Source organism: Gobius niger (genome assembly GCF_951799975.1).
Source record: "Gobius niger genome assembly, chromosome: 3".
Lineage (NCBI taxonomy): Eukaryota > Metazoa > Chordata > Actinopteri > Gobiiformes > Gobiidae > Gobius > Gobius niger.
Genome location: NC_136854.1, coordinates 27,486,885 through 27,511,689, shown reverse-complemented (window position 1 = coordinate 27,511,689; position 24,805 = coordinate 27,486,885). Strand labels below are relative to the sequence as shown.

Below are 24,805 nucleotides of genomic sequence, written 5' to 3'. Positions count from 1 at the left end.
ATGAATGGGATTTCCTGACTAGGACATGGTACAAAGGAATATACCTATAAAAAAGATCTTCATTTAACTCTAGAACAATGGTTCTCAACTAAAAAGGTGCTGGGACCCACCGTCATGCAAGGATCAAATCAAATCAAATCAAATCAAATCAAATCAAATCAAATCAAATCAAATCAAATCAAATCAAATCAAATCAAAATCAAATCAAAATCAAATCAAATCAAATCAAATCAAATCAATTCAATTCAAATCAAATCAAAACTTAATTTATAAAGCGCTTTTCATACAAGGTTGTAACACAAAGTGCAAAGTGGATGACAAACTGCGACCCACATTTAATTTTCTCCACAGATTATAACTGAATTAGGATTCGATATCCCTAAAATGATAAAATCATATTATTATCATGTTATACTTTTTAAATAAATTTTACAAATAAATGTTCCCAAGGAAAGGCTCGCAAACCCATGAAAACAGTTCCACGACCAACTTTTGGGTCTCGACCACCAGTTGAGAACCACTGCTCTACAATACCTCGCTGAGGCGTTGACTGCTGAGTTATTCAGGTATATACAGCTAAATTTAGAACAGGCAGCTGACTTTATACAAGTGCTCTTCCCCATAACTCATGCCATTGTCACATCACCAGGCCTGAGCTGTACAGGTAATATGCTCCACCCTACATTATTTAGATGGATTATAAAAGGAATATAATTTACTATTATTATCATTGTGTCATTTTTCAGAAAGAATCAGAGTAAACAGATTTTTACATTGCAACAAGGATGAGTCAAGCCCAGTTCCTTGTGTTCATCTTGCTCGTCCTGACTGCAGTCTGGGCCAAGATGGTCAATTCTGGTAAGTCATGTGGACATCTGTATTGTGCTGTACTGAGATTTCAAAAAGGTTTGCATTGCACATTGTGACTTACTTCACTTTCTCTTTTGCTTTAGAACACAGAATAATTTTGGTCGGCAATGATGAGTCAGGAAAACGTACAGCTGGAAACATCATTCTCGGCAAGGAAGTCTTTAAGAATAATGGGGACCCATGTGAGAAGTATGACAGTGAAAATGGGGGACGCATCATCAGCATTGTTACCACACCAGGACTTGGAAAGAATCTGAATAAGAACATGAAAGACTGTGTTGTTTCCCATTCATTTCCTGGGCCTCATGCCTTTCTGGTGGTGATAAATGTGAAAGAGCGTTTCAAAGAAGAGGAGAAGGCGGCTGTGAAGTGGATCGAGCACAACTTTGGTCCAGATGCCTCATTTTATACCATACTGCTGTTCACACACACCGACCAGCTGGAGGGCATGTCTTTGAAGCAATACATCAGCGAGAGTGAGCATCTGAACCGCCTGAAACAACAGTGTGGAGGACGATACTATGGATTCAACAACCAGCTCAGAGACAGATCCCAGGTCAGTGAACTCCTGCAGAAGATTGAGAAGATGGTGCAGGAGAATGGAGGGCAGCACTACACCAACGAGATGTATGAGGAAGCTCAAAGGAGAATTAAAGAACATCTGAACTTTTTAAATGAACATTATGCATTCACGCACCAAGATTCAATTGGACCGATTACGAGTGAGGATGACAAACAAAAATGTAAAGAGTATCTGAGGACACAATTTCACAACATTTTTGATTTTGCCTTTAAGTTTTTGCCTCATTTTATCCGTCAATGGGTAAATCCAATTATTAGTCTCTTTAATTTTAACAACCACTGTACCCCAAGGTGTCTTTATGAGATTTTGAAAGAAGAGCTGGAAAAACTGTTGAACAAATCACGACATTACTATTCGTGATGCTGTTAGACTATTGTTTCAAAGTCTTTGAAATTGCAGTATGTCGCTGCTTCTTAACATTTCGGATTAGCTTGAAGGTTATGGGAGGTTATGAGAGGTTATATTTTTTCTGCAAACTGTATACTGAAATGTTGAATAAAAGCTTTCTGTAGTTGCAATTTGGTTGCAATTTGATAATTATGTATGCACAATTATCATAAAACATTGTACATTCATGGTCTGAGACATAATTAGTTCAGTTAAATGGAACAAAATCCTTTAGTTTCAACTTTCAGGAATGTGTAATGTTTAGTATTAATATGAATTAATGAATAATATAGGCAACTACAGGAAGAATTGGACTTCTTTACACCTCTGGATGGTGCTTCACTCTAACCCTCCTCTCTTGCTCCTTAGTTATGTTTTCAAATAAATGAAACTTTTTATTACAACGTTAGCCTCTGAGAAACAAGTGGGTGTGCTGCTAATCCAGAGCTACAACCCAACCAATAGCTACTTTCATTTCACTGCCCCACCTCGCTGAACAGGTAACACAGCAATGTCATGACTAGAATTACCAAGGAGAATGTACAAAAGTTGCCAATTTGTTTAGACCTGTAAGACGTACTTACACCCGCAATGTTTTGGACTTGGATACCAGCCTTGCTTTTCCTGAACGCAGCCTGTGCACAAGACACTGATCCCACTGGTAAGTAAATTCATTTCTTTCACAATATGAGGGGCATATAAGTCTGATGTCTGAAATTCACACCCATAACGCTGTTATCGTTTTCTCTCTTCAGAGCTGCGGATCATTTTAGTCGGCAAAACAGGGTCAGGAAAAAGTACAGCTGGAAATGTCATTCTTGGAAAGGAGGTCTTTAAAAGTGAAGTGTCAGCAGAATCTGTGACCAGTGAGTGTCAGAAAGCAGTGGGTGTAGTCAAGAGCAGAAACATTACTGTTGTGGACACACCAGGGCTTTTTGATACAAAGAAAACCAACAAAGAACTGAAAACAGACATTGAGGAGTGCATTGTTGTGAAGTCAGTTCCAGGACCTCATGCTATTTTGTTGGTGTTAAATGTAAAGGCACGTTTCACAGAAGAGGAGAAGGCGGCTGTGAAGTGGATTGAGGACAACTTTGGTTCTGATGCCTCATTTTATACCATACTGCTGTTCACACACACCGACCAGCTGGAGGGAAAGTCTTTGGACCAATACATCAGCGAGAGCAAAGATCTACGCCGCCTGAAACAACAGTGTGGAGGACGATACCATGGATTCAACAACCAGCTCAGAGACAGATCCCAGGTCAGTGAACTCCTGCAGAAGATAGAGAAGATGGTGCAGGAGAATGGAGGTCAGCACTACACCAACGAGATGTATGAAAAGGCTCAGCGGAGACTTGAGGAGGAGAGGAAACGAGCTGAAGAGGAGGAGAGGAGGATGAAGCTGGAAGAGGAAGAGCGGATCAGAGAGGAGGAGAGGCAGGCTTCTCAACACAAGATCTATACTGGTGTTGTTATGGGTGCGCTTTTGGGAGCTCTGTCAGGGTCTTATTTTAGGGATGTTGTAAGTTCTATCCCATCTGATGCCATTGAAGCTGTCACAGAACAGCCAAAATATGTGTACAAGTATGTGACTGATGTCTTGAAGAATCTTGGCTTATTTTACGTAATACCATGATTGCCGACGATAACTTTAGCAGAAAAGCAATACCTCTGCATTTTTTAAAATAGAATAATCCGAGAACTAATCCTTTTGTTCGACACATTTTCATCATCATCACATTGATAGTCAGGCTGGTTAACCTAAAACTGAAAAAAAAAAAAAGAAATAAAAAATGTTATTGAAATAGTTCAGCAGTTAGGGTCATAGTTCACTGCACAAACTGCAGGCATGTCTTTGTGTCAAGTGGAGCCAAATCGCTCAAAATCAAACTTGGTTAATTTTTCAAGGTCTTTTTTTCTCCACCAACTGTCAGTAGAGGTGGAGTGGGTTCACAACTCGACCAAGACTGACTGGAATAAGGAAATGCTGTTCTGTACTTGTTTTCCCCTTTTCTTCTTCTTCATGTGTTGTGGTTTGGACAATAAAATGAAAGCATCAACATTCTGAATGCATTGTGTTATAGGGACTGCTTTTCAATAGTGCACATGTACTGCTTTCATTTCTCTGGATAGTCATTCTCATTATTTTCAGTAAAATGTTTACAAAAGTGGTCTTTTTGTGTCCTTCGTTCATCGTCAAAATGTTATATAATTGCCATCAGTCCAAAGAGATTGTTTTATACGAAGCCTACAATAGGTTCAACGTCGTAATATATAGATTTTCGTAAAAGCAAAAACATGTGTACAATTATAAAATATAAGAACATATAAGAATATGTCTAGGGAACTTGTATCAAACAATCTGATCAAGTCTCACACTGCGATTTTGTTTATTTAGATACGAAGGGGGTCATTGCCACATCAGTGTCAGTGTGCCTCAGGGCAGCTGGCTACAGATCAAGCTCATTAAACATATTATATAAGAGTTAAATGAAAGACAAACCCTAAAGTAACATGAGCCTCTGACATGCCTTTGCAGTTAATTACAATCACGACCACAAGAGGGCTCTGAGTTAAGTTTTCATTTCAACGTGGGTACCGGTTTCCACTGAAATGAAAGTCAAACAACACATTGCTTTATCCAGAAACAACCTTCATTTCACTGCCCCCTCTCAGCTGAACAGGTGCAGCGGTCTCATGACTATATTTAGGAGACTGTACAAAAATTGCCAACTTCTTTAGACCTGCAAGACGAACTTACACTCACAATGTTTTGGACTTGGATATCAGCCTCGCTTTTCCTCATTGCAGCCTGTGCACAAGACACTGATCCTACTGGTAAGTAAATCATTATCTGTCACAAATTCAATGAGGATCATATAAGTCTGACGTGTTTAAATGTCTGGAGGCCACACCCATAACGGTCTTATCTTTTTCTCTCTTCAGAGCTGCGGATCATTTTAGTCGGCAAAACAGGAGTAGGAAAAAGTACAGCTGGAAATGTCATTCTTGGAAAAGAGGTCTTTAAAACTGATGTTTCAGCAGAATCTGTGACCAGTGAGTGTCAGAAAGCAGTGGGTTTAGTCAAGAGCAGAAAGATTACTGTTGTGGACACACCAGGGCTTTTTGACACAAAGAAAACCAATGAAGAACTGAAAACAGACATTGAGGAGTGCATTGTTGTTAAGTCAGTTCCAGGACCTCATGCAATTTTGTTGGTGTTAAATGTAAAGGCACGTTTCACAGAAGAGGAGAAGGCAGCTGTGAAGTGGATTGAGGACAACTTTGGTTCTGATGCCTCATTATACACCATACTGCTGTTCACACACACCGACCAGCTGGAGGACAAGTCTTTGGACGAATACATCAGCGAGAGCAAGGATCTAAGCCGCCTGAACAACCAGTGCGGAGGACGATACCATGGATTCAACAACCAGCTCAAAGACAGATCCCAGGTCAGTGAACTCCTGCAGAAGATTGAGAAGATGGTGCAGGAGAATGGAGGTCAGCACTACACCAACGAGATGTATGAGGAAGCTCAGCGGAGACTTGAGGAGGAGAGGAAACGAGCTGAAGAGGAGCTGAGGAGGAAGAAGCTGGAAGAGGAAGAGCGGATCAGAAAGGATGAGAGGAAACGAGCTGAAGAGGAGCAGAGGAGGATGAAGCTGGAAGAGGAAGAGCGGATCAGAAAGCAGGAGAGACAGAAAAACTGTAAAATGTTGGCTGCTGTTGCTGGAGGTCTTCTTACTGGGGGATGGTATTTTTCCTACAGTACTTTGCTAGGAGCAGGAGCAGCTCTTGGGCTCCTTCAAGACTGGGATTGTGTTTTTAGCTGAAGTGGGATAAATTAAATGAGTTGACATCTTTCTCTTTAACTCCTGTATCGGCCCGTCACCTACTCCTACATTACGCACAAGCACAATGAATATTACAGCCTTATTTACCAAGAATGCGCAGAGCTATTCTCTAAATTTATCCTACACATATTTTGCCAATAATGGGCCAAAATATGATCTTTTTAGATGTGATCTTTTTAGATGTTTTTGTATATATAGCGACCAAACTAGCAGCATCAAAATTGAGTACACATATACATCCCATATATACTTTTTATTGTTTATGTTGCTGTACCTTTACTGTACTGTCTCGTGTCAACGTATTTATTGTCTTGTGAGTCTGTAAGTGTTACATGTATTTGCATTACTAAATAAAAATATATGGTGAAATGCGTAATTTCTCATTCATTTGTGATGTTTTCCACGGAAAATAATACAAATTTGAAACATATTATTGACTATTGGAGGCCAATAACAAGTAATCATGAGAAATAAACTGAGCTATTGCAAGCTCAGAAATCTTAAAAATTATTGAAACTTGAAATGTGGTTAAGTGCTTTGATGAAGACGCACAGAAACAGAGTGGCGTTAGGACATTTTATTGGACATGAATTATAATTGGGGATCGGACCCCGGCGGAAGATTTCATTAACAATATGTAAGACATGATGATGAATGTTAGAGAGAATCTTCCCCCGGAGCCCGGTCACTGATGGTGGTAGAGGATGAAACCTGGAGCGGCCAGTTGACAAGACGAGCAGAGCCGAGGAGAGGAGGGGCGGAGGAGGGTCACAGCACAACTGGGGAACAGCCGAGTGATGGACGAAGGAGCTTAAGAAGGGGATCCTGGGCGATGAATGGCTTAAGCAGGAATGTGCAGCTGTGGTGATTGGCTGTTGCGAAGGTGCGGCTTGAGATGGGACTGTGGTTGGATGATCGGTGAAGAGCTGCTGCTGGGGATGAGGCGATGAATGAATGTTGCAGGTAGGTCTTCCAGATTATCCTGATAACAGCCATCACTGTTCAAACTGGTAAGAGATTATTTTTGTTTATTTAGATGAAAGGGGGCATGGCCATGTCACTGTCAGTGTGCCTCAGGGCAGCTGACAACAGATTAAGCTTACCACATTATGTAAGTGTCGAATGAAGGACAAACCCTAAAGTGAGTCTCTGACATACCTTTGCAGTATGACTTCTTCATTACAATCACTACCACAAGAGGGCTCTGAGTTAAGTTTTCATTTCTTCATAGGTCCTGGTTTTCACTGAAATGAAAGTCAAACAACACATCGTTTTAACCCCAGGCCCGGATCTATGGGGTGGAAGAGGGTGCATTACAACTTTGAAATGTTTGCACCCTTAGTTTTAGTGGCATCACAATATGTTTTGGTGGCGAACGAAAATCTGTAGTTGCACACTTTTGGAACTCTCAGTCAGTTTGTTCTGGAGCCAGTGCTGTTTTAGATAAGATAAGATAATCCTTTATTGATCTCACAACGGACAAATCTTTTTTAGAGCATGGTTTAAAATAAGGAATTAATATTAATACCAAAAGAACAACAATTGAAGGATCAAATTGCTAAATTATTATTGATTTCACTTGTTATCTTTATTTCTATGTGATTTGTATGAGTTAAACAAATGATTTTGAGAGGCAATCTGGAAAAAAATGTGTACAAGTCATGAGATACCTTTTATAGATGCTCCTACAGATGATTGTTACATTATTATATTTCTCAAATCAAATCAAATCAAATCAAATCAAATTTATTTATATAGCACATTTAAAACAACTGCTGTTGACCAAAGTGCTTCACAAAAGGTCTACAGTACAGAGAGAAAAAGAAAAACATATAAATATAATAATAAGAAACAAAACACAATATACAAAACAGCAAAGCACTAACAGCTTAGATTTGACCAGGCATGTGCTAGACAGTGTTAAAAGCTTTTGCATAAAAATGTGTTTTAAGCAACGATTTAAAATATTCAAGTGTCTGTGCAGCTCTGATGTGGAGAGGCAGTTCATTCCACAGTTTTGGAGCTGCAACAGAGAAAGCCCTGTCCCCTTTAGTCACATATTTGGAGCGAGGGACCTCTAAAAGCAGCTGATCAGCAGATCTCAGAGTCCGAGCAGGGGCGTGACGTACCAGAAGCTCAGACAAATACAGAGGAGCAGCGCCATGGAGACATTTAAAGACAACAAGTAAAAGCTTAAACCTTATCCTATAATACACAGTTCAGTTCAGTTTCTTTTAATTATGATTTTCAATGAAATGAAAGTTGTATTCAAACATTTCCTGTGGCATATGATTTCATTTCAACATTATTCTATTCTCTCTATTCACTGTTCGCCTCTCGGAAACAAGTGTTGCTAATCCAGAACTACAGATACCTTCATTTCACTGCCACACCTCGCCTGAACAGGTAACACAGCAATCTCATGACTATAATTAACAAGGACATTGAACAAAAGATAAGCTTAATTTAACTTAATCATTTCATTCAACAGTGACATTAATATGTTTACAACAAAACAGCCAAGCCAATGCAATTTGAATGAAAAAGAGCAGAAAAGATCAATAATATGATATCTGCCTTTGCATTAAATCTACATTAATTCAGTTTTTTACTCTTTAAAATCGCCAACATGCGAGGTGGTAAAAATAAGATACATTTTGTTTTTGTCGCCAACTTCTCCAAACCTGTAAGGTGAACTTGCACATGCAGTTAAATGGAACAATATCTTTTGTTTCTATACTACTATAAAATTTCTGTTGTATATAATATTAACTATTGTAGACCATTAACTGGTAATTATTATAAATAAACTAAGCTATTACACACATTAACAATGCACATGTACTGCTTTCATTTCTTTGGATATTCATTCTCATTATTTTGAGCAAAATGTTTACAAAGGTGGTCCTTTTGTGTCCTTTGTAGTTTGTCTGAAAAATGTAATAAATCAGTCCATAGAGATTGTTTTATACGTAGCCTATAGGTTCAATGTAGTAATATTTTTATAAAAGCAATAACATGTGTAGACAGGACAGTAATGATAGAGTACTTAGCATTTCTTTGCGAAAATGTAAGAATATGTCGAGGCAACTTGTATCAAAGAATCTGATCAAGTCTCACACTGCGATTTTGTTTATTTAGACATGAAAGGGGTCATTGCCACATCAGTGTCAGTGTGCTTCAGGGCAGCTGGCTACCACATTATATAAGAGGTGAATGAAGGACAAACCCTAAAGTGACACGAGTCTCTGACATGCCTTTACAGCATGACTTATACCACAAGAGGGCACTGAGTTAAGTTTTCATTTCTCCATAGGTCCTGCCGGTTTCCACTGAAATGAAAGTCAAACAACACATTGCTTTATCCATGGCCGATCTAAAGCATTACTTTAAAGAAAGAGTTCAATATTAAATACCAAAAGAACAAATATTGAAGGATCAAATTAAAACAAATATTTTTCATTTCACTAGTTGTAAGAGTTAAACAAACACTGTGGACCAACTTGTATTCAGAAGATTTTTAGAAGTAATCTGAAAAACAAAATAATGTAAGATACCTTTTATTGATGCTCTATAGAGATAGGGAAAAATGTAAATTGTAGAAAAATAATGGCTTCTACAGGAAGAATTTACCTTCTTCATGACACCACTGGATGGCGCCGCCCCTCTTGTTTCTTTTACTTATATTTCTTTATTAAATCAAAAAGTGGTCAAAAATGTTCCTGTGGCAACATTACCTGTCTATTCTATCTACTGCACTGTTCGCCTCTCAGAAACAAGTGTTGCTAATCCAGAACTACAAATCATTTCACTGGTAACCGGTAACACGACCACGTGATCTCATGACTATAAAGGTGACTGTACAGAATGATCAATGTTGTTTTTGTTGCCAACTTCTTTAGACCTGTGAAAACTTGCACTCGCAATGTTTTGGACTTGGATACCAGCCTCGCTTTTCCTGATCGCAGCCTGTGCACAAGACACTGATCCCACTGGTGAGTAAATCTTTTTTTTTTTTTTTCACAAATTAAATGAGGAGCAAATAAGTCTGATGCTTAAATGAAGGGCATCTGTTTCTCTCTTCAGAGCTGCGGATCATTTTAGTCGGCAAAACAGGAGTAGGAAAAAGTACAGCTGGAAATGTCATTCTTGGAAAAGAGGTCTTTAAAACTGAAGTGTCGCCAGAATCTGTGACCAGTGAGTGTCAGAAAGCAGTGGGTTTGGTCAAGAGCAGAAACATTGCTGTTGTGGACACACCAGGGCTTTTTGACACAAACAAAACCAATGAAGAACTGAAAACAGACATTGAGGAGTGCATTGTTGTGAAGTCAGTTCCAGGACCTCATGCTATTTTGTTGCTGTTAAATGTAAATGCACGTTTCACAGAAGAGGAGAAGGCGGCTGTGAAGTGGATTGAGGACAACTTTGGTTCAGATGCCTCATTATACACCATACTGCTGTTCACACACACCAACCAGCTGGAGGACAAGTCTTTGGACCAATACATCAGCGAGAGCAAGGATCTACTGCGCCTGAAACATCGGTGTGGAGGACGATACCATGGATTCAACAACCAGCTCAAAGACAGATCCCAGGTCAGTGAACTCCTGCAGAAGATTGAGAAGATGGTGCAGGAGAATGGAGGTCAGCACTACACCAACGAGATGTATGAGGAAGCTCAGCAGAGACTTGAGGAGGAGAGGAAACGAGCTGAAGAGGAGCAGAGGAGGATGAAGCTGGAAGAGGAAGAGCGGATCAGAAAGGATGAGAGGAAACGAGTTAAAGAGGAGCAGAAGAGGAAGAAGCGGGAAGAGGAAGAGAAAGAGCGGATCAGAAAGGTGAATTACGGTAGAATTATGGCTGTTGTTGCTGGAGGTCTTGTTACTGGGGGATGGTATTTCTCATACAATGCTTTGGTAGCAGCAGGAGCAGCTCTTGGGCTCCTTCAAGACTGGGATTGTGTTTTTAGCTGAAGTGGGATAAACTAAAGAGAGAGATGTCAACTATATTTCTCTTTAATTCCTCTATAGGCCCGTCACCTAACAACTATAATCCTACATTACGCACATGCACAATGAATATTACAGCCTTTTTTTTTTACACAAGAATGTCACTAATAAATATTTGAATTTTAGATGTTTTTAAATATAGCGACAAAACAAATGGCATCAGAACTATACTGTCTGTTGTCAATGTATTGTCTTGTGAGTCTGTAAGTGTTAAGAGTATTTGCATTACAAAATAAAAATATATTGTGTCATGTGAATTTTGGTAATTTCTCATTCAGCTGTGTTTTTGTCCACAGAAACATATTATTGACTATTGTAGACCATTAACTGATAATTATTATAAATAAACTAAGCTATTGCAAACTCAGAAACATTATCAATGCACATATACTGCTTTCATTTCTTTGGATATTCATTCTCATTATTTTGACTAAAATATTTACAAATGTGGTCCTTTTGTGTCCTTTGTAGTTCGTCTGAAAAATGTAATAAATCAGTCTATAGAGATTGTTTTATACGTAGCCTATAGGTTCAAAGTAGTAATACATACATTTTTATAAAAGCAAAACAAGACAGTAACGATTATTCTCTGAAAATAAAAGAATATGTGACCTGTCACTCGAACCAGGGACACAAGTTGGTTCTGGGGCATTTTGAGCTTTTCACAGATTGTTGCTTTCTAACAATGTGTAACACATGGAGCTCTGATAATATTTGGACCATTTTGTAGACTTTTGTGAATTTAGGACTTCAACGAAGGTTGAAGGGAGTAAACCTCTTTCAAAGAAAGAGCAGTTCTCACCTCTCTCTGCAGCTGAGGTGACAATAGGGTTCATTTACATCTCATTTAGATAAGCCATACCCAGGTAAATAAATGTCTCTTGTCTTGCACAAATGAAGTTGGTTGGATAGTGGATATTCCTCTCTCAAACACACACAGACAAACTCCTCTCACATTTGCCAGATTGCAGAATTTGCTGTATATCACAAACACACACACACACATGCACAAGTGATGTGAGGGTTCACACGCGGTCTGAGAGGAAATGAGTTGAAGAGGAGCAGAGGAGGAAGAAGCTTGAAGAGTGTGTGTGTGTGTGTGCGGGTGTAACTCAGCACATGGGACATGGGTGGGCACCAATGAGCTGTTTTACTTATTTTGACTCTCCTATCCATTGCTCCTTTTATTGCAGTAGAATAAACTCCACAAACGCACCTGTATGACTCAAGCCCTCTTCCTTCTCACACGGTTGTTAATAAGACTTCACCACATCAACAGGCGAGTCCAGACAACAGTAGAGCACAACACTAGAGCATGTGAACTGTCTTATCATTACAGTCCTGTATAAGGGACAGTTTACATTGTTAGTCCATTATCCTCCCCGGGAACTGCAGATGAAAACTAACCTCCGGTTAAGTCAGGTACAAGACATCAACTGGCAACGCTTATGTCACAATTGTACATGGTCCCTTTGAAATAAATTAACAAACAAAAACAGAGACATTGGTATTTTCTGTGACAGTGGCAGGTCGGAAAGCCTGCGAACTGCGTTCAGTGTGGGTGTGTTGTAAATCATCCGGGTGGATAAATGCTCCACCTGAACAGGTAACACAGCATTATTTCATCAAAGCAAAGAGCTCTTGCATGTGTGTAAAGACATGTCTCACTCATGGATCCCAAAACACATCTTGCTTCTGCTTCTCACTCTCTTCAGTGCACAAATAGGTAAGTTATTATTTGGTGTATGTGATCAAACAACTTTTTAAAAACATGTAGATTTGGCTTGGTGTTTGTTGAGTAGGTGAATTGTGAGAATGTGTGTCTACTGCTCCCTGTGCAGGAAAAATGAAAGAGAAAGGGAGGGTTGGTTACATGCAATAATGGAAAGCTGCAGAGCCGGAGCCGAGACAGATCCACCGTGATAGTGCGCCCTCTGCTGGTAAAGACGGATATACGATGCTATTTAGCTCATGATTTACAGTTGTATTGTTGGGATTATTGTGTGTAATTTAGAATGTGCTGACATGTAACATTTGTTCATTTGTTCAACAACGAACAGAGACAATATTTTGGAACAAAATACAATTGTTATTGTGGTAACAGGCCATTGCTGTAATCAGTAAAGAAAAGAAAGAGAAATCACTGGGTTAATGATGCTTGCAGATGCAATAACAAAGTAAAAAATAAAATTTGTTCCGTCAGGGTCTTCAATTCAGCAGCATCTTTCTGTTTAATTCCTCAACCTCACGAAAACAAAAGATCAACACTGATGTCAATAATGGGTAAAAAATCAAATGTTGATAATAATAGTAATAATAATAATAATAATAATAATAATAATAATAATAATAATAATAATAATAATAATAATAATAATAATAATAAGAGTAATAATAATAATAATAATAAAAATAATAATAATAATAATAATACGGCCAAAACTAGTCTGGAATGACATAAACATGCAACAATGTGCCATTAATAATGGTGCCATAACTTAAAAATAATAATAATTGTTCCGCGACCCGGCCCTGGATAAAGCGGAAGAAAATGGATGGATGGATGGATGATTTTTTATTTATCCAGGACAAAACTCGTTGAGATTAAAAATCTCTTTTTCAAGAGTGCCCTGGCCCAGATTCTTCAAAATTAAAATATGCAATAATTTGCCACAGAAAGTAAATGAAGCAAAGGGGTAATGAAGCAATTCGTACGTTGTTTAAAGTTTTAGCTTTTATCTAACAACAGAAGCATCTAGGACTTCAAAATTGGTTCATAAGAAATCAAAACATGACTGGGTTAAAGTCTACTCACATTCGCAGAATTGATCAAAATCAATCTTCCCAAATACCGTCGTATATCCGTCTTTACCAGGAGAGGGCGCACTATCAGGGTGGATTTGCTTCACGCTAGATCTGTCTGGGCTCCGGGTCTGCAGCTTTCCCCTACTCGTTACATCGGCTGCTACATAACGTAAAGGGACTGCATTACAATGTAAGATTCGTCACAAAAATGCCCTCTTATTTTTTTAAATTATTTTTTTATTTATTTATTTGAAAGGGACAATGCATATTGATGAACAGTTGCACATGAGCACTGTAAATATGCCAGATTATAGCAGAGATGTTTCCATCTGTAGTCCCTAGGCAGGCAACACATACACAATTTACCTTCTGTTCCAACTACCAGTGTTCATGCCCACTGTGAGGGGTTAGGAATGGCAAAAAGTTCCTGCAAAATAAACAATATCTTATTTTTGTATGCATTTACCAGTGTTCACTAAGACCTGCTGCTTGTCACTATATTCCCCAGATATTTCTCTGTCTGAAGGCTTAAGGCTCATCCTGGTTGGTAAAACTGGATCAGGAAAGAGTGCCTCTGCAAACACTATTCTCAACAAGGACATCTTCGGAACAGCCACGACTGCAGAGTCTGTCACCGACAACTGCCAAAAGGAGGAAGGCGAAGACCATAATGGGAGACTCATTACTATTGTTGACACTCCGGGGCTTTTTGACACGCGCAAATCCAATGAAGAACTGAAAAATGAAATCGAGAACTGTGTAGTTGTCCAGTCTGTTCCTGGGCCTCATGCTTTTCTGCTGGTGATCAGTGTAAAGGCACGATTCACAGAAGAGGAGAAGGCGGCCGTGAAGTGGATCGAGGACAACTTTGGTTCCGATGCCTCAATGTACACCATGCTGCTGTTCACGCACACCGACCTGCTGGAGGACAAGTCTTTAGAGCAATATATCACAGAGAGTGTGAATCTGCGAAGACTGAAAAACCAATGTGGAGGACGATACCATTCACTTAACAACAAGCAGCGACAGAACAGGCTCCAGGTAACGGAACTCCTGCAGAAGATTGAGTGGATGGTGAAGCAAAATAACGGTCAACACTACACCAATGAAATGTATCAAGAAGCTCAGAAAAAACTTCAGGATGAATGGTGTAAATATATACTTTCTACCTTTGCTGGGTGTTTTGTTGGGGGGATTTTAAAACCCTGGTTGATCCCAGTGTGCGCAGCAATGGGCCCAAAAGCTTATAACTGCATCCAGTCTTCATGGAACAACTTTGGACAATAACAGGCATTCATTAATCGAGCGATTAATGTAAGAAAATGCATTTAAAAGTTGTATTCTGTAAACCAAGAGGCTGGTTTACAGATTAGTGTGACATGTGGAAAATAAATTAAAATAACAATATAATTTAGATATGATTTAAGGTTATGTTGAGGAATAAGTGGGAATTTGAGATTACCTAATGTTGGGCAATGTATAAGCTTTTCAAACAAAAATGTCTGTCTGTTAATAAAGATTAAACTATCCTCACAATCTTATAATCTTCTTCAGAAGAAACACTAATGTTACAAGACAGTGAGTCATTATTGATCAAGTTTACTATACTACACTGCGTTTCAAATTATTATGCAAATTGGATTTTTGTGTCAAAAAGGTAAAAAAAAAAACAATAATAATGAAACTCATGGATGGTATCGTGTCTTGGGGCTCTATGAATCACTGACATTAATCTCAGAGACCTGGGATAATTAGTTTTCAGGTTAAGCCCAGTTAAGGGAAAAACTGCTGAAAAGGGTGTTCCACATTATTATGCAGATCATCATTTTCAAGCAATATGGGAAAGAAAAAGGGTCTTTCTGCTAATGAAAAGCGTGAAATAGTTGAATGTCTTGGTCTAGGTATGAAAACCTTCGATATTTCATGAAAGATTAAGCGTAATCATCATACTGATAAGAGATTTGTGGATGATTCAGAGCACACTCCGTTTTGTGCAGATAATGGCACAATATGGACGGTTTCTGCCAAACAAACACATCAGATTATTAGAACAGATGCTACAAAGCAGCATACAGGTATTTGAAGCTGCTGGTGCCTCTGGAGTCTCCCGAACATGAAGGTGTAGGACCCTCCAGAGGCTGCAGTTGTGCATAAACCTTCTATCCGGGCCTCCCCTAAACAGTTCATTGAATGCTGATGAACAGAAACGGCTGCAGTGGCTCAGAAATACATGAGGACTCATTTTCAAACAGTCTTGTTCACTGATGAGGCCGTGTAACCCTGGATGGTCAAATCAATGGAGTAGTGAATGGTTGGTGAATGGCCACAATGTCCCAACAAGGCTGCGACGTCAGTAAAGAGGTGGCGGAGTCATGTTTTGGGCCAGAATCATGGTGAGAGAGCTGGTCGGCCCCTTTAGGCCCTTTTAGGCTCCCTGAAGGTGTGAAAATGACCTTTGAAAAATATGTGGAGTTTCTGACTGACAACTGTCTTCTCTGCTACAAAATGAAGAGCCGTGCTTTCCCTAACAAGATCATCTTCATGCATGACAACGCACCATGTCATGCTGCAAAGAATCCCTCTGCATCACTGGCTGCTATGGGCATAAAAGGAGAGAAACTCATGATGTGGACCCCCTCCTCCCCTGACCCTTAACCCTATTGAGAACATTTGGAGCCTCAACAAGAAAAACTTCTCTGAGGGTGGGAGGCAGTTTTCATCCAAACGGCAGCTCTGGGAGGCTATTCTGACATCCTGCAAAGAAATCCAAGCAGAAACTGTCCAAAAACTCACAAGTTTAATGGATTTTAGAATTTTGAAGCTGCTGTCACACAAGGGCTCCTTTGGTAAAATATAACTTGACCTGTTAATATTTTTTTGATTGAAATAGCTTTTGATTTCAGTAAATATGACCTACTAATGCTACAAATACAACAAATGACCATATTCAGTTAAGTACAAGCTTTAAAATGTATTGAAACGATGAGTTGCATAATAACTTGGAACAGTGGATTTTGAGGTTTTTACTATATTTATTTTTGAAAAAAATACTGTTGTCACTAGGAAATTTTTTCCACCACATTTAAATGATCCTCTACCAGTTAAAGACTTGAAAATTATGCTGACTCTCATTTGAGTTGACAATTTAGAAAATCAGAGAAAAATGTCATTTGCATAATAATTTGGAACGCAGTGTACATATAAGTGTCAGCACAGTGTCTTTAAAAAGATTGACTGAATGATTGAATATGCAAATACAAGAGTTTATTAAATCTTACAGGGCATATACTATTTTTTTTCAAAGGAATCTTTCTGAATCAGGTATATTGCAGAATCATTGTCTGTGGGTCGTGCGCCTTAACTTTAATAACATGTTTTTTAAGTTGCGCATTGATAGGTTTGACGATGTGTGCTGAAACTACATGGGGAGAAAATGACTGGTTTAGGGACAATGTGCTCCTTTTGAGCTGCTCGCCTTGACCCTGTTTTGCTTTGGACTTAGAAAAGTGACCACAGGGATAACTGGCTTGTGGCGGCCAAGCTTTCGTAGCAATGGCGCTTTTTGATTCTTCCAAGTCGACTCTTCCTATCATTGTGAAGCTGAATTTACCAAGCATTGGATTGTTCACCCACGAATAGGGAACGGGAGCTGGGTTTAGACGTGTTAGAGGATAACATTAAATTGCTATTTATCACACTGGGTCAAGGCTATGACAGAGATAGTGTGACTTTACAGCTTGACCCAGTGGGATAAATAGCGATTTAATGTTATCCTCTGTTAGTTTTACCCTATGATGTGTTGTTGCCATAGTAATGGACTAATGGAAGCAAACAGACTAAAAATGATTGTCAAAAATGTGCAAAAGACATTAGCCTCTTAATCCCTGAGCACATATTCATCAGTTTGGCTTTACCCAAATCTAAATGCTTCTTGAAAAAAGTGTCAAAATAACCACAAAAATGAGATAAAAATGTGGATGAAAATGCAACAAAGAGCGACAAAAGCGTGACAAAAAATAAATAAATGGAAAAAGTGTCAAAACAGTGAAAAAAATTTAATGAAAAGAATGTAAAAAAAAAAGTGACAAAAACTCATGAAAAATGGACGAAAACACAACAAAGAGTCAAAAAACCAACGGAGAAAAAGTAATGATGAAAACATGCCCAAAAAAAAAGCAGTGAGAATGCAACAACAAAGTTACGATGAGTTTTGTAGGTCTTAGCTTTCAAATGAGGCGTTACACTGGCCTAATAGGTTGCAAGCTTTTGGATTTGGGTAAAGCTGAACCAGAGAAAATGCACTTGGTTTAGGCGGGGGTTAAGAGGTTAAAACATGTACACATCGGACATAGGCATTTGAGTGACAATTATCCATCCATCCATCCATTGATCCATCCATCGATCCATCCATTGATCCATCCATCCATCCATCCATCCATCCATCCATCCATCCATCCATCCATCCATCCATCCATCCATCCATCCATCCATCCATCCATCCATCCATCCATCCATCCATCCATCCATCCATCCGCTTTATCTGGGGCCGGGTCCCGGGGGCAGCAGTCTCAGCAGAGATGCCCAAACGCACACCTCCTCCAGCTGTTCTTGGGGGACCCCGAGGCGACACCAGGCCAGCTTGGAGACAAATATGCTTGTTTGAAAAAGAATTGTAATGAGAATTTGTTCTCATTACAACGAAGTAATGAATGAAGTATGACTTGACCTGTTACCTGCCGTTCCCCCTGATCAGCGGGCTGGGGCTAGGGTTAGGTAACCCTAATCAGGATATAATTAGGGTTAAGAACGTCAAATGTAACCTAAGTTGTGTTTCACTCACACACTCATTAGGTATCACACTGGCACATAGGCTGTAAATTCTCCAGTCAATACGCTATGAAATGTAAATAATTGTTAACCCTAACCCTAAACCTGACCCTAAGGTGGCAGCTAAGTTTTGAACTTAAGTCTTCAGTTACATTTGTAAGCACTGGTGCACTCCAGGTTTAGGCAGCGGCACAAAATAAGGTCATTTTCCTGGAAGTGCACAAGAGTTCACTTCAAGTGGACAAAGCGTGAACAGCAAGCCCAAATCTCTACTGTACAGCTGACTTTATAATTGAAACTACTCACAGTCAATTTCACAACACAGGGACCACTCTAAAAACTGTAGCAGCCCCTGCAGGATCGACTGGGAGCTTCTGAAAACTGAGGGCTGGTCTTTCATGGGGTAGGGGTAACATCTGTGGGGATTCGCAGTTGTCAAATGTAAACTTAAGACAATACAAGGAAATAGGAAGCCCACATAGCAAAGCCCGGGCTTCCAGACGTTTCCCAGCAATGAAGGTAGTGGTCGAGCGACTGTGCCCATGGTAAAGTCACTGCTCTGGTGCGGAGCAACTCACTTTTCCATTGAAAAATTAGGAACAAGCTCAATTAGACTAAATGGCGGAAGGTAAGTTTATCTTCAATATTGTTGCTCATGATTTTCCGGTCTTTGACTGTTGGTCTTTGAATACTCAGCAATCCCACTGCGAGAAAAGAAACAGCGGACTCTACCTCGAACTGATGCGAACTTTGAAGGTGTGTGCTTTTTTGTTTGTATTCTTTTGTCTTCTGAATTCCCTGTCTCATCGTTAATACAAATGTCCCGGGTTTAATCCTCGGTCGGGTGGGGCCTTTGTGCCCGCATAGGTTTCCTCTGGTTTTCCCTACAGCTACAAACACAACACAGTATAATAGGTTTCCCTCTGGAGTCAGAAATCCCCTGAAAAATAGATTCTGAAATGTCAGTGGCACTTTGCTAGTTGAATAAAGGTGTAAAAATAAATAAAATATGTATATGGGACATTCATATTGTGCATATCTATCTCGTTGTGGATATAATATGTTTTTTTTCTCCTACACAGCTCTGGATTTGATCGGAGGGCTCCGAATAGTCCTAGTGGGCAAAACTGGCTCAGGGAAGAGCGCCACAGGAAACACTATTCTCGGGAGAGCTGCCTTTAGGGAGGACCCCAGCCCCGTTTCCATCACCAAACACTGTGAGACCGACACTGGGGAAGTGGACGGGACAACGGTGCAGGTGATCGACACTCCCGGCCTGTTTGACACTGCCATCACAGAGGAGGAGCTGAAGACACGGATAGAGGAGTGCGTCAAAATGTCTGTCCCCGGGCCGCACGCGTTCTTACTGGTGATCAGGCTCGGGGTGCGCTTCACCGAGGAGGAGCGGAACGCGGTCAAGTGGATACAGGAAAACTTTGGGGACGACGCCTCCATGTACACGATCATGCTGTTCACATGCAAAGACCAGGCCAAAGCAGACAATGCGCTGAAGGAGTGCAAGGAGCTGCGCAGACTCTCCATCACTTTCGGACGGAGGTATCACGCCTTCAACAACAATGACGCAGACGACCGAGTTCAGGTCATTGAGCTCATCAACATGATCAAGGAAATGGTACAGGACAATGGCGGCAAGCACTACACCAATGAGATGTACGAGCGCGCCCAGAGGAAGCTGCGGGAGGAGGAGGAGCGCAGGAAGCAGGAGGAAGAGGAGAAGAAGGAGGAGGAGAGGAAGATATGGGACGAAGAGAGAGAGCAGCAGGAGAAAGAGCGCGAGAAGGGGAAAAAGGTCAAACGGAAGAATCTTCGTGTGGCGTCAGCTGCTGCTGTGGTGTTGGTGCTGGCCGGGGTGGTGATCGCTGTGGGGGCCCATACCACTGTTGCCCTGGCTCTCGGGGCCCCTGTACTTGTCTTAGGCGTCCTGTGTGGGCTAGGGGCCATAGGCATCTGGAAAGGAATAACGTGTAAACCCAAAGCGAATGTCCCAGTATAACAGAACAACTACAACAAGGACAAATGTTTTAGCATGAAATCTAGATTGAATGGATCAGCTTTGTTGGTTTGAGATTTTTACACAGAGTTCAATGTTGTGTTGAGCCTTCTTGGTGTGTTAAATCACTAAGTTCCTTAATAGACCGTGCTTGTCAATAAATATAATTTTCTATTATGTACTTTGTAACATGTTTGACGCAATTGCATCACAGCTGAATTTTCAAACTACAAGGCACACTTTGCATGACGTTATTTTAGAACATGAGGTCATTTCCCACAAGGAAATCACAGACAATGCCTCACACTGACAGGAAACATTCTTCTCTGAGCACATACTTATAAGACCAGGTCAACTTTAAAGCAGGCAAAGGAAACGCTCACGCTATGGGCATTGTACTTGCAGACGTGGAAAAAGTATTGTGTTTGAAAATGCAAACACAGATTGAGGTATTAGAAGTAAATGGGAGGCCATTCCTTGTGTTGTTCAATGCAGTTCCTGGCTTCTGTCAAGAGTGGATATGCTATAAGAGAAAGATTAGCAGTTTGAATCCCTCTCTGTCCCGTTGTTGTGTCCTTTGGGAAAGACACTTCACCCACCTTCCTCCAGTGTCTGCGTACATTGGTGTATGAATGGGAGTGTGAATGGGTGAGTGGTTCCTTGCTGTAAAGCGCTTTGAGGGCCTCATGAAGGTGAAAACACTATCTAGGTTGAGACCATATACAATACAGTACCTTATCTCCCATGAGGCGGGGATGTGGCAGCAGCATGTGACTTTGAACTCAGAACTGAACTACAGAGATAAGACAGATGTATTATGATTACCATTCCAACTTTAGACTAATCACTGTCATCTAGTGGCTGCCATCAGAAATGCATACAATACACATATTGTATGGGAAGTTAGGCTTTTTTCTAAATGAAAAAAATGATATGATAAACAGTTATCTGGGCATGTCATGCAGTGTATTATGTATATCACTCAGCTCTTTTCATGAGCGCAACAAAGCGTCCTTGTGTGCTCTCCTTGTGTGTAGTTATGCATTTTTCAACTGAGCTGCCCTCCTACAACCCTACTTATGATGTACAGAGAAACAACCAGCCTCTACAACTGCTGCACATTTCATCACTCACTGCACAAGGAAAGACCAGCACCACACTTCAAATAACTTTCAAAATCCAGGTAAGCTTGTGATGAACGGCTTCCATATTAATTTAATTATTGGAGTTTATATTGCACGGCATTTTACCCCTTAGTCTTTATGTGGCATTTGTTTGTTTTCTGTCATGTAATGTCCTTTTATATGTTGACAGTGCAGTTTGAGCTCCTTCAAATCTTTCTGCAATGTGGTTTTATGCTGAAAATGGATATTAAACCGAACTGAACTTGTGAGTTTTGTCTTGCTAACAACCAACAAGTCACAACTTCAACAACAACAACATAACCTTATTCTGGCTGAACAACCTGGTCGTTATGTTTCTGTGTTTGCACTGTTTTCTGTTTTACTACTTTGACTACTATTTTGACTTATTTTTTGATAAAGACTACATTTTTATTTCCAGGAAAATACAAGACACAAAGGGACACGCAGGAACCGGAGAAAACACCTGAATGAACGATAGAAATATTTGAAGAACTACTTCAGAGGAGCTTTAGCGACGATGGCGTCCACAGGTCTACAGCTGGTGGGAATTGTCCTGTCCGTTTTGGGTGGGGTGTTTGGGGCTCTGGTGTGCGCTGCCCCCCTTTGGCGTGTGTCTGCCTTCGTCGGGGGGGAGCTGGTGATCGCCCAGGTGCTGTGGGAGGGCCTCTGGATGAACTGCCTGTCCCAGACCACGGGCCAAATCCAGTGCAAGACGTACGACTCGACGCTGGCACTGCCCTTCTCTGCCCAGGCTGCCCGAGGCCTCACTGTCCTCTCCCTGCTCCTCTGCCTGCTGGCCCTCATGCTGGCAGTGGCCGGGGCGAAGTGTACGCACTGCATGGGCGGAACCAACCCCTCGTCCAAAACTCGTGTGGCCCGTCTCGCTGGGGTGCTCTTTCTCGCGTCCGGCGTGATCTACATAGTCCCCATCTGCTGGACGGCCTATGGGATTATCAAGGACTTCTACGACCCAAATATCGCGGCTCCTTTGAAAAGGGAATTGGGGCCCGCGCTGTACCTGGGCTGGGCCGCTAGTGTGCTGCTCATAGTGGGTGGTTTTCTGCTGCAGCATGGCTCTGGCCCCCCCATGTCCCGAGTGAAGCCGGTTATCACAGCACCGGTGAAGGATAACCCAAAAGCACCAGAGGTCAAACAACCGGAAAAGTCATTTGTGTGAATATTTCTTTACCGTGAGAATGGAAGAGACTGCAGATTTATTCCTTTGATTCTCATTCAACTGGACTATGTGGGACTCCCGTGGACATTAAAGTGCACTATTAGATTAACAGGACGGCTCAATGGCAAATCTATAGGGGGGACGTTTTGGGAAAGTGTTGAAGACCAGAACTCCCATCTCCATTTGAGTTTTAGGTTCATTTTCAATTGTCTATGGGACTTTATTGATCTGATAGAGGAGAATACCACTTTGTCTAAGGCGTGTAGTTTTTCTAAATGAGAAGTCTCATAACCAAGTCTCAGTTTTTTTCATTTGTAATACCACATGTAGTGCGTAATGGGGATAAGTGTGGGCTGTGGGCAGATGTGTTTACTAATGTGTGTTACAAACATTGTCTGAATTCTCATCCTCTGCATTAGTGACACCGAGTGGGCAGCGCGTGTGCTGTGGTCACATGACGTGGGGTGGGCACTCAATCTGGTTCTTGTTGGCTATCAACTGGCCATTTGTTGGTTACATACTGTACACTGTGTTTTAGTTTAAATTCACTCAAGGAAACTTATCATTTTGGGGGGATTTTTGAACTTCAGTGACTTCGATGGAAATATATTAAACAATATGTCAGTAATGTGGGAGTTCAAGAATGAGGTAGTCCCAGTGAACGGGAGTAATTTAATTAGGATTAAATGTTCAAACAGCAATCATCATCAGCCAGGAGTTGAGACTTGAATCAACTGGGCTTATACACACAGCTGCGGCTGATGAAGAGGTTTCTTTGTTGTCTATGAGTACAATTTAATAACCACACATTATTTTGTTTGTAATAACAACAATAAAGTTTCCATAAAATCTGTTTCATTTAATTCATATATTCTGTCATGCCAGTCTAAAAGCACTAGTGTAATCAGGCCGTTGATGAATAGTGTATTAGCTTATCCTTTCCACTAGAGGGCGTTGGAAAAAAAGTAACATCAGTTGTTAAGCCTTGGAACAGGCTTTTCGGCTTTAGGTTCTGGTTGATTTGGAGAAGCCAGTGTTCACTTAAACCCACAGCATGGAATACATAAACTGAGCGAAAATTGAGTGAACTGATCCCTTTGAGGAGCTTTTGTCACATTTGTTGAGACAAACGGCGAGAGTCCTACAAACTGTTCTAGTGGCTCTAAATTGTGAATCAGCTTGGTGGATACTTGCCTTTTTCAATTGTATGAAATGTGATGTTGTAAAGCAACAAATGTAAATTGGATCAAAGGTTGAAAGCTCTGATCCTCCCAATATAGTTTATTACAAGTACTATAGAAATGCACACTACATGTATGACCACACATAATGACACATTGTCAAACAATAAATCCGCAATAAAGACCATCTTGTTTTGTTAAAGAAGAAAACAACATGTCCAGATGACATTGTACATTTTAGATTCTACTGTTGCCAAAAACATACTTCTAATAACCAACGTCTGTTTATTTTCGTAGTGGGTAATCAAAGAATAGATTTGGATTTGGACCTCATCTCATATTTGGCTACAGGGACGTCGGACATGGAGGGTAAAGGGTACTAAGTACCCAGGGCCCAGAGCAGGGTAGGGGCCCTAAAAGTGCTGCTACAAAAGAGAACACAACCAGGCTTAAATACAATGGTGTCCAGACAGAGTTTTGCACAAACTGCAATGATGGATGATATCTCAGGGCCCTGACACCCCTTTAAAAATGTTCCAAATGGTTCAGTCTGTGTTCAGCCCAGCGCGTGTGTCTGAGGGTGAGCTCCTTATCCCGATAGCAGAATGTTGTTGAATCAACATTGATCTAGCGTCAAGCTTTTTTGTTGAATCAACATTGATTTCTGGCATTGAAACTGCAATAAAGTTGCTTGTTATGGTGATACAAAGTTGATCTTTCATCGAATCCCCACTTCATTGAAACAACATCAGATCAATCAGGGGTGTAGCACCAAATTCTGGACCCTAGGTACAAATTATTTTTGATTGACCCCCCCCTACACTTGTTAGTAAAGTTGAGCAACATTTTATATTAATCTCAACATATTCAGTTTGGTTTGACATTGTAGTTAATTTATTTTTCATTGTAACTTTGTTACACAAACTGTATACCTACATTCTATTTACTTT

The 24,805-nt window shown here is 40.4% G+C and overlaps 5 protein-coding genes across 5 annotated transcripts; all 5 read left to right on the top strand.

Annotated features, from left to right (window-relative positions):
• Positions 1-785: 785 nt before the first annotated feature.
• LOC306961070 (GTPase IMAP family member 9-like) lies at positions 786-1,813 on the top strand (the record flags this gene model as incomplete). The annotated part of the gene is made up of 3 exons (XM_079553681.1): positions 786-858; positions 954-1,497; positions 1,744-1,813. The coding sequence occupies 3 exons, from the start codon at positions 786-788 to the stop codon at positions 1,811-1,813; spliced, it is 687 nt and encodes a 228-aa protein (XP_079409807.1).
• A 559-nt stretch (positions 1,814-2,372) lies between these two features.
• Positions 2,373-3,479, top strand: LOC306961069 (GTPase IMAP family member 9-like; the record flags this gene model as incomplete). Its single annotated transcript, XM_079553680.1, has 2 exons — positions 2,373-2,501; positions 2,596-3,479. Exons 1-2 carry the CDS (start codon positions 2,432-2,434, stop codon positions 3,477-3,479), a joined length of 954 nt encoding a protein of 317 aa, XP_079409806.1. The 5' UTR covers positions 2,373-2,431.
• A 1,023-nt stretch (positions 3,480-4,502) lies between these two features.
• LOC306960701 (GTPase IMAP family member 9-like) lies at positions 4,503-5,779 on the top strand. The gene is made up of 2 exons (XM_079553177.1): positions 4,503-4,681; positions 4,790-5,779. Exons 1-2 carry the CDS (start codon positions 4,612-4,614, stop codon positions 5,677-5,679), a joined length of 960 nt encoding a protein of 319 aa, XP_079409303.1. The 5' UTR covers positions 4,503-4,611; the 3' UTR covers positions 5,680-5,779.
• A 3,800-nt stretch (positions 5,780-9,579) lies between these two features.
• LOC306961068 (GTPase IMAP family member 8-like) lies at positions 9,580-20,393 on the top strand. The gene is made up of 6 exons (XM_079553679.1): positions 9,580-9,695; positions 9,787-10,548; positions 12,367-12,435; positions 14,023-14,799; positions 19,038-19,097; positions 19,424-20,393. Exons 1-6 carry the CDS (start codon positions 9,626-9,628, stop codon positions 20,353-20,355), a joined length of 2,670 nt encoding a protein of 889 aa, XP_079409805.1. The 5' UTR covers positions 9,580-9,625; the 3' UTR covers positions 20,356-20,393.
• Positions 20,394-21,340: 947 nt separating this feature from the next.
• On the top strand, positions 21,341-23,476 carry LOC306960703 (claudin-4-like). Its single transcript, XM_079553179.1, has 2 exons — positions 21,341-21,535; positions 21,916-23,476. The coding sequence occupies exon 2, from the start codon at positions 22,015-22,017 to the stop codon at positions 22,672-22,674; it is 660 nt and encodes a 219-aa protein (XP_079409305.1). The 5' UTR covers positions 21,341-21,535; positions 21,916-22,014; the 3' UTR covers positions 22,675-23,476.
• Positions 23,477-24,805: the final 1,329 nt, after the last annotated feature.